This window comes from Xenopus tropicalis, chromosome 2 (genome assembly GCF_000004195.4).
Source record: "Xenopus tropicalis strain Nigerian chromosome 2, UCB_Xtro_10.0, whole genome shotgun sequence".
Taxonomy (NCBI): Eukaryota; Metazoa; Chordata; class Amphibia; order Anura; family Pipidae; genus Xenopus; species Xenopus tropicalis.
In genome coordinates this window covers 143,114,766-143,130,718 of record NC_030678.2, presented here as the reverse complement: position 1 = coordinate 143,130,718, position 15,953 = coordinate 143,114,766, and the positions used below count along the sequence as shown (strand labels likewise).

General features: G+C 38.9%; 1 protein-coding gene across 5 annotated transcripts in view; it reads left to right on the top strand.

Annotated features, from left to right (window-relative positions):
- The window catches only part of scn8a (sodium channel, voltage gated, type VIII alpha subunit), a 98,582-nt gene that overhangs the window by 39,702 nt on the left and 42,927 nt on the right, over positions 1–15,953 (top strand). For 2 of the 5 annotated variants that reach the window (XM_031895985.1, NM_001374728.1), the window contains exons 4-6: positions 397–486; positions 1,154–1,282; positions 5,669–5,760. In XM_031895985.1, the coding sequence (XP_031751845.1) occupies positions 397–486; positions 1,154–1,282; positions 5,669–5,760 (311 nt within the window). 5 annotated transcript variants of the gene reach the window in all.

Genomic DNA, 15,953 nt, shown 5'->3' with positions numbered 1-15,953 from the left:
GAAATAGGCAAATGGTTATTGTTAATTGGAAGAAATATTGTAGTAAATAAAAATGAAACCAAGCTCATTAGGAAAGCAAAGATGTAACCTTTAAATACAAAACCCTAGGGTGTAAAAAAACTAGGATGGGGTCTGGTTCATGGTAACATGGTAAAGATTTGGACAACTGTAGCATAGGTGTATGTAAACTTTATCTGTAAATAAACTGTAGTGATACATAACTGTATCTTCTGTATGGAGGAGTTATAGGTCAAGTCATAGCCAAGGATTGTTCAGCAGTTTATAGCCTACGGCAGCTGTTATGCTAGATTCAGGCTTTATAATTCATCTTTTATTTGACATTTATAGACACACACTGTATACCAATGACTGCATTTCTCCTTAACCTCACTGTACATTATTTAGCATGATCATTATGTGCACTATTTTGACCAACTGCGTATTCATGACTTTTAGTAATCCTCCTGAATGGTCCAAACAAGTGGAGTAAGTACATATCATTTTTCTGCTATATTAAAGAAAGGAAATTAAAGTTACAGATAAAAAAATAACCATTAGCATTGTTTGCCTTAACTGCCTCTTCACCACTATTTAGACCTTGTTCATTTAAAATGAATTGCATGATATCGGAGTAACTAAGTCACATTAAAGTTTAACTGAAGCACATTGCTTTTGGTATATAAATTTATCATTTGGAGCAGTTGAATATTGGTGTGTTATTTAGCAATCCTGTTATTGGTCCTGCTGGTAATCCTTATATCATACCACTTATTATCCATATTTACACAGGACAGTGACCAATTTTGGACTTTAAAGGATAGGGGCTATACAGATTCTGAATATGCTTTGGGTTGATGAGGTTTACAGACTAGAATGTGAAGGTTTTTTGAATCTGGAATTTTAGGTTTTTATCTTACTGGACAATGTCTTGGTGCAGTTTAACCTGGAATAAGTTTGTTGATGCTAGCGTGAGGTGTTATGTAAAGTAAATGTATGTGTGTATAAATATCTCCAACATTTATAGTGAAATAAGGATTATTAATAAATAGCGTAATCCAGAATCAGCCCTATAGAGTCAAACATGCTAAAGTTTAAGTGGCTTAAATATTCCAGAGACCTTTAATGTTATTCTTCAATATTCATTGTCCCACAGATATACGTTCACTGGCATTTATACATTTGAATCACTTGTGAAAATCATTGCGAGAGGTTTTTGCATAGACGGCTTTACATTTTTGCGGGACCCATGGAACTGGCTAGATTTCAGCGTGATAATGATGGCGTAAGTTGTCAAAGTTTACATTACTTATTGGTGCTCATTGGGGACTGGGATTTTGTCTTTTTCTGTGTACTATGGGGGGGGGGGTAACTCATGTTACCCTGGTGCCAGCGTTGCACATCCATCTGCTATACCAGCCTTAAGGGCAGTGCCATGCTGCTGAAATACTGCTTACAGTTACACGGCATCCTATCCAAAAATAGTCCTACCCCCTTTGACAGTGGGAATGAAGGATGTACTATTCTGGCATCTGTACAGTATGAATGCTAAAGGACCGGCACTAGGTATCCTTGGGCCGGTGGGTTTGGGTATTATTTTAAACACTACAAGGAGATACATGACTATTGTCTGGATAGGCCACTATTAGACACAACATTTTTTTACAGAGTGGTCAGTGGGGTACACAGAAAGATATAATGCTTAGAAATGTTTGTAAGGTTTATGTATCCAATTCTGTGATACCTGGATTTGCATACTGCACAATAAAAGAGGCTGCAGAAAAATACAGGAAGGTTATAATCTTTGTATTTGTTCCTGAAAGCAATTTTTGAATTTTATTAGAACGGAGAAGTGTTAAATCAGTGACTGACTTAATGTATCGTCTGTATAGTTACCCTTTTATAAAGAATTATGCTATTAGATTACATATTGTTACTTGTACAGCATTGCAAATGAGAAGGAGCACTGCAGGATGCGTCTCTTCCATCTTGGGTGTTTCTAATGCACTGTTACTTAAAGTAGAACTAAACCCTAAAAATGAATATGACTAGAAACACCATATTTTTTTTATACTGAACTTATCGCACCAGCCTAAAGGTTGAGCATATCTATAATAGTAATGATCCAGGCCTTTAAAGTTGTCACAGAAGCTCCCCATCTTGGATTTTGTTAGAAGTGTCAGTGACACTGCACATGCTCAGTGGGCTCTGGGCAGCTGTAGAGAAGCTAAGCTTGGGGGTCAGCACAAATCATGAAGCAGAAAATGAGATTCCTCTATCACAGAAGCTGATTTTTAAATTCTGATGCTAATTGCACTATTTTTTGAGCTACCAGGTACTAATGATCTGTATTATTTACTAATCAGTCTTAGATTGTAACACTTAAAATCAATATATTTAGTATATTGTGAGTGGGTCCCTAAGCTCAGTAAGTGACAGCAGCACAGAGCATGTGCAGGGAATCAGCAGGAAAGCATATGGGGGGCTACTGGAGTATTTTTGGGGGCACAGATCTTCCCTGCTAAAGGGCTGGGGGTGCCTTGGGCTGGTATAGAAGCTTAAAACATAATATACGACAAGCCATTCTTTTTTGCATGTGGTGCCATTTATATCACTTGGAAATAAGTGATACAGCTTTGTTCTCATGCAGTATTAGTTGAATGCAGCAATTTGATTAGTTGCCATAGGTTACTGCCCATGGGCAAATTTTCCCAGTGTTAACAAATCTCAACTTTGGATTATTTAAGGTCCCATTTTTAATTAGTCATTTTTTATGTCTTATTGTTTTGAATTATTTGTCTTTTTTTTTAGCTTTGAAATATGGGTCACTGACCCCAAAAGCCAAAAACTATTGTTCTGTGAGGCTACAATTTTATTTCTGGTAATCCCCTCTCCTATTCATCCTCCAACCGCTCATTCAAACCTCTGCCTGGTTGCTACTGCTGAAATTGCAAACTGGAGAGCTGCTGAATAAAAAGCGAAATAATTCAAAATACACAAAGTGAAAAATGAAGAAATTGTGTTGGAATATTAATTAATATTATAACAACTTAAAAGTTAATTCTAAGCTAAACAAGCCCTTTAAAACTGTACTCTCATATGAGTAGGACTTTCAATCAAATTTCAAAAGCAAATTATGAGTCATGGACTCCTCATAACAAAAACTGAATGAATCTTAGACCTGGAAAGTCTACTGATCTCTTCCTTGTTCCTTGTTATAGCAATATGATATATATTGATGATATTGTAAAGTAATGAATGAATTTTGGGTAGCTGATATGCCTGATTTACCAAATGTTGCAGTTCTTTATGCAACTGTGATGCTCATTTAACCTTAAGTATGTGGTTTGAGTTTTGCCCACATGGACATTTAAAAAAATATATCATTTATATAATCTGTGATAAAGTGTAATTCTGTGGCTTTTTGATGGATTTATTACGTGGCCATGGACACCTTTCTTCTCCAAAACTTAATCTATGGGAGTATTCTCTTCTCATCCACAGAGCACACAAACAAGCCAAATGAAATATTTATATGAAAATCTCCTTTCCTGAAAAACCAGGACACAATATAAAATAATTAGAACATAGTGAAAAGGCCATTTATAAAACTAGGTGTGAAAAAACAAGACCCTCAGTAATAGTGAAAGGGAAACAGATAGATAGTTACAAAGAACATAAAGAAGCCAAAATGAAGAGAACAAAGGAAAGGGTAAGGAAAGAGATGAAGAAAAGGGAAAGACATACCAATAGAGAATAAAAACACAATAGAGAGTACACAATGGCTGGTGGAATAGGAAAAGCACAGTTAAAAAGAAGGAAGATAAAAATCAGGTGAGAAAGAGGCACAAAGAATGTAAAAAAAGAGGAGGATATGGGAAACAAAAATAATTGCAATTGGAAATGGACAAGGGTATCACATAAAAATATAAGGCAGAGAGCATTACAAAATAATAATAAAACCAACTAACCAATTCATGGTTTTTAAATCACTTGTCACTTCTCCTACAGCTGAGGGCAAATTTATTGTTCCAGAACTTACTTCTCAGGTGAACACAATAAAATGGACACCTGTGGTTCTTAAAAACAATAACTTTTTTATTGACAGGAATCTACCCCTAAGTTTTTGTACACTTAAGTCCCTATCCTGAGGATATTATACCCAGGACTCTAATCCTTCTGCCTTCCTTATAGGAGCACCAGGCTGCTCACTAAATACCCTGAACCTAACTCTCACTCCCAGAGTGAGCTAAAAAAAAAAAAATGAAAGAAAAGAAAAACTTCTCCTACTGGGTCTACCTCTGCACAGGCTCCATTCTTCTGCCCAAGTGGAATCCTAGACAAAAATATGGAGCCCTGGCATCTTCTGCCTTTTATATAATAGAACAATGACCCCTCCTGGTCGGTTATGGAACTACCAGAAACTCTTTTGCACAGGATCAGGAAACAGTTTCCCCTCCCAACTGCAAACTAGACCCCAGTCCCCAGCTGTCTACAACTGGGGACTACCTTTAACATAAAAGGGTGGCTAAACTATCCGTCCCCTACATACTTACATACATATAGATATTAAATATATATCCATAAAGTGGATTTCCCTATGAGCCTTGTGAATTATATACCACGTATAGATTCCCATTCCATCAGTTCTTAAATTACACATAACAGTGTTATACTTTCCACTTAGATTTGTTTTAGTTATACATATACCCTTTGGCTATCTTTAGTAAATGAGCTCTATGGTATCTAAGTAGCCAAGAGATTTAATTTTTTTATCCTTCTATTTTCCCACAAGTAAGGCTTGGGTCACTGTGTTCTCCTAATTAGAAATATACTATCCATAGTTTGTACTGTGTTCTCACCGATTTGAAATATAAGTGCTGAAATTAACATTACGCTTATGGGTGACACAAAATTTAATTTTTTTAGGGTGTGTTCAATTAAAACTCATAGCACAGGTAACAGTGCATGATCAGGGGTAGATTTTAATAGCTAATAGTGACAAATTTTAATAGCTAATAGTGACAAATGCTTATCTGCCAGATTAGCATAACTAGCAATTTTAGAAATGCTGAGACAAAATCTTAAGTTTGAATTTTTTATCCTCATGTGTGAGGAAGACATCTGTTTCTCCATTTCAAGTGAGCTTTACCAGTGAAGCTCATGTCACAGTTTGAGAGACAATGTGCTAAGGAAACTTATAGAGGGCTTGTAATAGATTCTAGCAGGTTTTCCTTATGGAATCTCAAGCACAGAGTAGGACCAAAAAGCCACAGGCTTTTGCAAAACATATTCTGAAATCCAGATACCCGTCTCCTGTCCTTCTTTTTCATGGAGTTTTGTTCACAGATACTCTATCCCCTACTAACTTCCAGAGTCCTGCAATAACAAAAGTAGTTAATGTTGGGCTGCTTTCACCTCTGAAACCATCCGCACCATTACAAGTAACTCTGATTTGATTCTGCAGGTATATAACAGAGTTTGTAAACCTAGGCAATGTTTCAGCTCTGCGCACTTTCAGAGTTCTGAGAGCTTTGAAAACTATTTCTGTAATTCCAGGTAAGGTGGTATGCAGTTGATGTTAGGTGTTGGGTAGGCCCTGTGACGTACTTCCTGTTGTAGCTGTTTTGTGTTTTGTCATTGTGTTTGTGTGTGACCTCCCTTATTACAGATATGTGACAGAGTTTGTGGACCTTGGGAATGTCTCAGCGCTGAGAACATTCAGAGTTCTCCGAGCTTTGAAAACTATCTCTGTCATTCCAGGTGAGAAACAGTTTAAACACTAAGGCTGAATGCACCCCTCAATCTACTTATTTGATTCTTTCAAAAATGGTAAAAAATACATTTTTGACAGGCTTTGCGGTCTGCTTAACGATGGGATGAGGCTAAGTCAAAGGTGCTACTTAAATGTGTAGACTTAATGCTCAGCAATGGACTATTGTGTTAATTTTTCATGATGTGGGTCTTGCTATCGCACCCTAAACTCTAAACTAAATTCTTCACAGATCCCATTGGTTCATATTCCGTAATTCCTTTCCAAGATTTGATTAGAGCACTGTTTTCATTGTTAAGGGCACTTTATGACATATCTTCAGAAATATTGAAATAGCTTGTAAAGTCTGCAAAATATTAAAGGGACAGTGTTCCTCCTTGGTCAACATTAGTTCAATGAATAAGGCTTGTGCTGAAAATACATTTTGCCTATTGTTTTAATTAAGAAATAACTATTTTTTGTTGTTTTGTGCACTGACAATAGAAAGACTTGAAATACATTGTGGCAGAGGGAGAAGGCAGTTTACCAAATTGTCATCCCACACATGAGCCCTCTGTATAATGAACTCCTCCTTATCTCTAAGCCTAAGACACAGGCTGCAGCTGGGGGAAGGGAGGGGCTTATTTATACAGCACTCACAAGGTTTCTGATTACAGGGGGTGGGACTAAGGGTAAAAATAAAACATCTGTTAGTGCTTTATAACAGAAAAAAAGGAAAATATGGATTAACGGAATAGGCAGAACACATTTTGAACACAAGGACTATTTAATTTGCTAATGATAAAAAGGTGTATACAAACATACTTCTCCCCCTTAAACGTGAAAAAAAACATTTCCAGAATGCCCTTTAAAGCTCTGTTTCCATGCCAAGACTGCCAAGCCTAATTTTTTGCATGATGCTCAGTGCATTTACAATATGACGACTAAAGAAAACCTTCTGAAATAAATACTGTCTTCTACTTAAAACAGAGACGTCTGACATGTAGCCTCTCTAACTGGTTGTTATAGTTTAGCAACAGCAGTAGAGCCACGTGTTTCAAATCCCTGTTCTAAGACCTAGAAGAGCTGCAGAATGCTGATGATGCATAGAAAAACCTTGCATTGCTTGCAAGAACTCTAGTTTCCAGCACACCCGCCACTCTAAAATATTTCCAGCTTAAAAGAATTTACAGATAGAGCAAGAGTTGTATCAAACGGACATTTTCAACTATACAATATATTTATTTAGAGGTTTATTCCAATGCGTGAAACTAATATGGCTGAAGATAACATGAATCCTTCTACAAGAATGGCTACATGGCTACCCCATTTGTGTCTGTTTTATAGTGAACAATAAAAGTAACTACTTCAATTTGCGATCAAGAGATGTTAATTCCAGGAGATGGAAGTCTGTCACGTTTAATACTCCGCAGGACAGCTTGTTTCCATAAAAGCTACATGTTGAGCAATTACATTATTTTTCTGCTTTTGCATTTATTTGTTTAATAATAGATTATAAATGATTTTTAGTATACTAGTTGATCACCACACTACTGCATAATTATGGTTGATATCATGGCACCATTATTCTGGCATTTCTATGAGCAAACCCTTTATACCCACTACATGTCTGAGATACTAGTGGGATATATGGTGTAGGGTGTCAACTTCAAGGCTGGGTTTTGGCAACCACAATACCATCTACTTTTACAATGCAAGGGTACAACTAACATGAATATAATATATATATAGTTTATGAGGTTTGTTGTACTCCAGCAGTGCAAAGGTCATGTTGTGTGTAATGTTTGGATCAATGCCTTGCTAGCAGGGCTGTAGGTTATATTCAATTATGTTGGATGTTTAAATGATAGATTGATGTGAAAGTCAGTTTTAGAAACTATATTTAGGTGCACTAGTCTATTACAAGGAGTGAATTGTTGTCTAATTTGATTTGACTGCATGATTAGCATTTCTTATTGTTTGGGCATTCATTGATTCAGAGCCACCATATTGGTACTTCATACTCTCTGCTGTTTTAGAACTCTACGCTTTTTAGTCAGCAAAGAATAATTACCTATAGCCCCTAAAAGTTGCAGTATACTGTGCAGCCAATCAAAGCATATATAAAATATATGTATATATGTTTTTTTTTCTTTAAAAAAGACAACTTATATTCAGCTTTAAATGGGATAGTTGTAACCCTAAATCAGCTTCATGGCAAGTAGTGTGTGCTGGAACAAAAGAGAATTGTAAAATGCAAACTTTTATTACTCATGTTATTAATATGTTAGCATTACTATTTTATTTCCAGATGTTCTGTTGCATGGCAGAATCAGCACCTGAAAGCATTTCCACCCCCTCTTTTAACCAATCAATAAAGCATCTTCATGTCTCTGTCTGAAGCAATAAAATATCGTATTTTTTTGGATTGCACAAAATCTCAAATTTGAAAAACTGCTCAGCCTTGGCGTTTAAATGATTTGCATGGAAATGATCCAAACCCTGCCTGAATTCCATCCATGAATGGGTTTGTTTACTTTGTGTTAATGGATTCTATGCATGAAATTGGCTGTAATGTCCCTTTTTCAACAAAAATGTTCTGTTGTTGTCTGATAACAATATCCTTAATGGAGACAAGTAAACTTACATCACTTTTTAAAAGGAAATCAGCATTTTTAGCTTAAAATAAGATTAGTATATTTCTTGCAGTTAACTTATGTGTATTGAGGTGCACTGAGGAAGAATGAGCATAATTATGTTATTCTCAGTATATTCCAATAAAAAAAAAATCAACATTTTTTAAAAGCGTTTATAGGGGAATGTAATAAGTTGCAAACTGATAAAAATTGCATAAACAAACATTGTATAGTGTGTTTTTAAAGATCTTCTCAATAATTTTTAATACCACTAATATAATAAGTTACATAGGCACAAACCTCAAAAAAATCCATTTAAAAAAGTACGGACGGCTGAATAGGTTTGCATGTTTACAAAACCATTGGGTGCAATTAAAAAATTGTTTCCACAATGAAATAATTGTTTACGTTGCCATGTTTTTTCATTCAAATTTTTTATTACATTCCCCAACAAATATATAGACCACCAAATTATTTTGCTTCTATATTTTGTTCCACTGTTTTGTGTGATTTTTCTACAGAATATGTAATACTGCATCTTTGTATTTTCTTTATTATTTTTATTGTATTTCTGTCCATAGAAGGTTTTTTTTTACTTATAATAGCATTACATAGTAAATACAGTTCTCATAAAGAACAGCAATAATAAATCTCAAATGTTGCTTATTTTGATTATTATTGACATTATTATTGACTGGAAAATTAAAATGACATATGCATTTACACATTATTGACATTGGGTGAATATTTACTAAAATGGGGGTTCCTTAGGGATTCTGTTTGAATTTTGGCTCATTAACTAAATCATTTCCTAACCGTTGGCTAAGTGTTTAACAAACATTCACCAATTTGCTAGAAATTGGTAATTCCCTATGCAAAATCAGCCACTGATTTATATCTTGTGTGCATCTTGGCCTTACATCGCCCCTCTGCTGCCCTAACCCCCAGCTTGAATGCACGTGACTGCAGTTGCTCCTCCCCACCAATCACTTGTGCAGGTAACCCTCTCAGGAGTCGGACCTTAGTCCGCACATTTCCTATAATTGCTAGAAGTTGTGGTATTTTATTAGCCTTTCTAACCTAAGTAATTGTAACCCTTTCTTTGCTGTAACTAAGCCAACAGCACGGCTAGATAGACCTAGAGCATGGGGTACACGTGACTCAGTCCTTCAGGATGGGCCTTCGCTATGTGGAAGTAACCAAACGGAGCTATGGTGTAGTGCAACTACAACCCACTGTAGCTGTGTGCAGTGCAGAATAACAAATGGGCGCCAGAAGGTTCTTGTAGTTGAACAGTTGAACAGTAGAACTGGTTTATTTTTCAGCAACAAGCAACTTGGCCCTACACTAAGGCAACAATGCCTGTCTGGAAGGGTACTCCCACAGCTACTTTCCTCTGAGCCAAACTGCTCGTGCTCTCTTCCCTCACTATCTCACTTTCCTAGAAAGTGCTCCACAAAACTTGCTATCTAACTGGTCCTCATTCACGGGGTCCCTGTCCCCGACTTCACCAGAGTGACTGACACTCTGGGTCACATGGCTTTACTGGGGGCCTAGTTCCTTTGCCTCCAGGCTCAGAGACTCCTTCCCTTGAGAACACAGGCAGCATATGCTAATTAGGATTCGGTTCGGGATTCGGCAGAATCCGTCTGGGTGGGTTCAGGGGTTTAGCTGAACCCAAAAAAGTGGGTTTGGGGCATCCCTATTGATTAACCTGGAATTCTCATAGTTTAACATTGTTCTGCTAGTACAAGTTTACAAATACTCCCTACAGAGACCATAAATCTATCTTAGCATAGTCCTCTCTGTGCATCACCTTACATATTGTTAATCATTCTTGATACTTCTACCTTTAACATGACTATATCAGTCACATGATGTATAACACTGTATACAATATCAAAATTCAAATTTGTGAATTTGCAAGTTCTTTTTTAATTTGACGTTTAGAAACGTGAAAAGAAACTTGAACACTATGGAGTTGCATTCTACACGTCACTTTCTAAAAAACACTGAAAACTCAAAGAACGCAAATTGAAAAAAATTGCTTGAATTTTGCTACAACAACTCCCCAAACTGTAATGTAACATAGTAACATAGTAAGTTGGGTTGAAAAAAGACATACGTCCATCAAGTTCAACCCTAATGCCTATACCTAACCTGCCTAACTACAAGTTGATCCAGAGGAAGGCAAAAAACCCCATCTGAAGCCTCTCTAATTTGCCTCAGAGGGGAAAAAATTCCTTCCTGACTCCAAGATGGCAATCGGACCAGTCCCTGTATCAACTTGTACTAAGAGCTATCTCCCATAACCGTGTATTCCCTCACTTGCTAAGAATCCATCCAGCCCCTTCTTAAAGCTATATAATGTATCAGCCAGTACGACTGATTCGGGGAGGGAATTCCACAACTTCACAGCTCTCACTGTAAAAAATCCTTTCCGAATATTTAAATGGAACCTCCCTTCTTCTAAACGGAGTGGGTGCCCTCGTGTCCGTTGGAAGGACCTACTGGTAAATAAAACATTAGAGAGGTTATTATATGATCCCCTTATATATTTATACATAGTTATCATGTCACCTCTTAAGCGCCTCTTCTCCAGTGTAAACAGACCCAACTTGGCCAGTCTTTCTTCATAACCGAGACTTTCCATACCCTTTACCAGCTTAGTTGCCCTTCTCTGGACCCTCTCTAGCTCAATAATGTCCCGTTTGAGCACTGGAGACCAAAACTGAACAGCATATTCTAGATGGGGCCTTACCAGTGCTCTGTAAAGGGGAAGAATAACCCCCTCCTCCCGTGAATCTATACCCCTTTTAATACAGCTCAGAACCTTGTTTGCCCTTGCAGCTGCTGCCTGGCATTGCTTGCTACAGCCAAGTTTATTATCTACAAGGACTCCAAGATCCTTCTCCATTATGGATTTGCCTAGTGCAGTCCCATTAAGGTTATACGGGGCTTGCATATTTTTACATCCCAGGTGCATGACCTTACATTTATCCACATTAAATCTCATCTGCCACTTAGCTGCCCAGATTGCCAGTTGGTCAAGATCCTGCTGCAGGGATGTCACATCCTGGATAGAATTGACTGGTCTGCAGAGTTTTGTGTCATCTGCAAACACTGATACATTACTCATAATACCCTCCCCTAAGTCATTTATGAACAAATTAAACAAAAGTGGACCCAGTACAGAACCCTGAGGGACCCCACTGAGAACCTTACTCCAAGTAGAGAATGTGCCATTAACAACCACCCTCTGTACCCGATCCTGTAGCCAGTTTTCTATCCATGTGCAAACGACTTCACTAAGACCAATAGACCTTAGCTTAGAAAGCAGTCGTTTGTGGGGAACGGTATCAAATGCTTTGGCAAAATCCAAATAGATTATATCTACTGCATCCCCACTGTCCAGCTTCTTACTTACCTCATCATAAAAAGCAATTAAATTGGTCTGACATGACCTGTCCTTCATAAAGCCATGCTGATTACTGCTCATAATGGCATTCTCCACTACATAATTTTGAATGTGATCCCTTAACAAGCCTTCAAATAACTTGCCCACCACGGATGTCAAACTTACAGGCCTATAATTGCCAGGCTGAGATCTTATTCCCTTTTTAAATATGGGAGTGACATTCGCCTTCTTCCAATCACTAGGTACCATACCTGATGAAAGAGAGTCTGAGAATATCAGAAACAAGGGCCACTGCAATTCTGCCCCTAGCTCTCTCAGTACCCGAGGGTGTATTCCATCTGGCCCAGGTGCCTTGTTTACATTTATCGTGTGTAACCCTTTAAGCACCATATCCTGTGCCAACCACTGTGTAGTTGGAGCTGAGGCAACAGTGAAGCTATTGGGTGAGACTTGGCCCACTGGCTCCTCTACTGTATACACAGAAGAAAAGAACTGGTTAAGCACATCTGCCTTTTCTGTATCCGCTGTAACCATATTGTTATTATAACTCAATGGGGCCACACCCTCAACCTGCATCTTTTTACTATTAATATACTTAAAAAACTTTTTGGGGTTAGTCTTGGCCTCGGCCGCGATGCGCTCCTCATTTTCTATCTTTGCCTTCCGGATTGCTGTTTTACAACACTTGTTATAGTGTTTATATTCATTAAACGCAGCTACTGTCCCCTCTGACTTATATTTCTTAAAAGCTTTCCTTTTTTTCCCTATTAACTTCTTTACCTCAGAGTTAAGCCACATAGGGTGATTCTTAACACTTCTACTTTTTCTTATTAATGGAATGAATTGAGAACAGTAATGATTTAATATCATTTTAAATGACAACCATTTCTGCTCTGTGTTTTTATCAGAAAACATAATGCCCCAATCTATGCCCTGAAGCGCTGCCCTTAAGGAGCTAAAATTTGCCTTCCTAAAATTCAGTGTCTTTGTTGCCCCCGTGTAAATTTGTTTCCTGCACCAAACATCAAATGAAATAACATTATGGTCACTATTACCCAGGGGTTCAACCACTTGCACATTTGCTATACGTTCTGGGTCATTAGAGATCACTAGATCTAGTATAGCATTGTTCCTGGTTGGCTCCTCAACAACCTGTGACATAAAGTTGTCGTGCAGCAAGTTTATAAACTTGTTCCCATTTACTGTCCTGGCAGTACTATTGCCCCAGTCAATATCAGGGTAATTAAAATCCCCCATTATTATCACTTGCCCCAAACTAGCAGCCTTTTCTATTTGCAACAGGAGCTGGGCCTCCTCCTCTTCGCTTACATTAGGGGGTCTATAGCATACCCCTACAATTAGCTTGGTAGATTCTTTACTATCTGTGAGAAGCTCAACCCATAAGGATTCAGCTCCCTCTGTTACCCCCATCACTTCCTCCTTAATATTTGCTTTTAAGTCGTGCTTAATGAACAGACACACTCCTCCTCCTTTCCTATTGCCCCTGTCCCTCCGAAACAATGTATACCCCCCAATATTAACAGCCCAGTCATGAGACTCATTCAACCAAGTTTCAGCAACACCAATCACATCATATTTCCGCTCCAACGCCAGTACCTCCAGCTCTCCCATTTTACCAGTCAGACTCCTTGCATTGGTAAACATACATTTAATACTGGTTCCGGCGTGAGAATGACGTGTAAACAACTTATGGGCCTCCCTGCCATTATCAGTATCCCGAAGCAAGTCTCCTCCCCCAATTTTCCTTACTATGCCCACTACCTCATCTATCCTGTCTACCACAGAATTTCCCGCTGCACCCTCCCCCCCCACTCCTAGTTTAAAATCTCCTCCAACCCTCTAGCCATCTTTTCCCCCAAAGCAGCTGCCCCATCATCATTGAGGTGCAGCCCATCCCTGGCAAAGAGCCTGTAGCCGATTGAGAAATCAGCCCAGTTCTGGAGAAACCCAAAGCCCTCCTCCCTGCACCAATCTCTCAGCCACGCATTAATCTCCCTGAGCTCCCGCTGCCTTCTTAATGTTGCTCGTGGCACAGGTAATATCTCTGAGAAAATTACCTTGGAAGTCCTCGCCCTCAACTTCGCACCTAGCTTTTTAAAATCGTTCTTGAGGACTTCCCCCCCTCCTCTAACTTTGTCATTGGTACCTATGTGTACCAAGACCGCCGGGTCTTCCCCAGCCCCTCCCAACAATCTGTCCACTCGTTCCACCACATGCCGAACCCTAGCACCAGGCAAGCAACACACAGTTCGGCATGTAGGGTCTTTGCGACAAATTACCCTATCCACCTTTCTAATGATTGAATCCCCTACAACTATAACCTGCCTTCCCTTCCTAGCACTACTCCCCCACCTGTATTAGAGGTGCCGGCTCCCAGGGTGCTCTGAGAGTCAGCCTGCTCCATACACGCCAGCTCAGAGCTGCCTTCCCCAGCATCTTCACCTAACGCGGCAAATCTGTTGGTTTGTACAAGCTTTGAACCAGCCCCCCTACCCTTGTGTCCCCTACTGCCCCTCTTAACTGTTACAAATTTGTCTCCCTCATTAACCTCCACTGTCCCTTCTCCCCCCCCCACTACACCGGCCCCTGCCAGTGGTTGCTCAGTGAGCCTCCTGTTCTCCCCCATGTTTGCAGCTGCCCTCAGTGCTGCCAGTTCCCCCCTTAGATTCTGCACCTCAGATTCCAAGAGGAAAACCCACCTGCATCTCTCACAAGTAAATGCTGCATGGAACTGCTGCTCCAGGACCACATACATGCGACAAGATGCACACTGAGTAACACCAGCAATCATACTGCAACTCATATTGCAACTGGGTACTTACAGTCTCCCGAGTGCAATCCCTTGTATAGTGCCTTTTAAGTTTCAAACGCCTTTTTTGTTTTAAACGCCTGCTATACACTTAAATTTACATGCAACACTTTAGATTACATGCAAAACTCGCTAGCAGCTCCCAAACTCGCTGTGCAGTCAGAAACTTATTGAGGTTCAAACCAAACAGCCAAATGTCTGTTGAGAATTTACCAGATTTACTCCACCCCCTTAATTAGTATGCTCAATCAGCCAGGTAGCACTTACAAGTCACACAGCAGTTAGTTAATTGCACTTACTTTCTCCTTTCAACCAGCACTCCCAGCATGCACAGTAAACCCCAAACGCCTTTTTTGTTTTAAACGCCTGCTATACACTTAAATTTACATGCAACACTTTAGATTACATGCAAAACTCGCTAGCAGCTCCCAAACTCGCTGTGCAGTCAGAAACTTATTGAGGTTCAAACCAAACAGCCAAATGTCTGTTGAGAATTTACCAGATTTACTCCACCCCCTTAATTAGTATGCTCAATCAGCCAGGTAGCACTTACAAGTCACACAGCAGTTAGTTAATTGCACTTACTTTCTCCTTTCAACCAGCACTCCCAGCATGCACAGTAAACCCCAAACGCCTTTTTTGTTTTAAACGCCTGCTATACACTTAAATTTACATGCAACACTTTAGATTACATGCAAAACTCGCTAGCAGCTCCCAACTCGCTGTGCAGTCAGAAACTTATTGAGGTTCAAACCAAACAGCCAAATGTCTGTTGAGAATTTACCAGATTTACTCCACCCCCTTAATTAGTATGCTCAATCAGCCAGGTAGCACTTACAAGTCACACAGCAGTTAGTTAATTGCACTTACTTTCTCCTTTCAACCAGCACTCCCAGCATGCACAGTAAACCCCAAACGCCTTTTTTGTTTTAAACGCCTGCTATACACTTAAATTTACATGCAACACTTTAGATTACATGCAAAACTCGCTAGCAGCTCCCAAACTCGCTGTGCAGTCAGAAACTTATTGAGGTTCAAACCATAGGCTTCCTTGGTTTCAAACAAAACTTTATTTTGGTTTATCCACACACGTCACACAGTTTAAAAGGCAAAAGAGAACAACTGTTTACTGTTAGGTCATTTTCCTTGTGTATATTTTTACTGGTTGAAATTTGCCCAGCAGACTCTTTATATACTTTGACAGGAATATGAGGTGAGACTTTCCACTTATTTTTGTATCTTTAATGAAAATTACTTTATTTAGCAAAACAAATAGATCTGAAGAGACAGTTAGAATAAAAAGCAGTCAGGCCCACATTC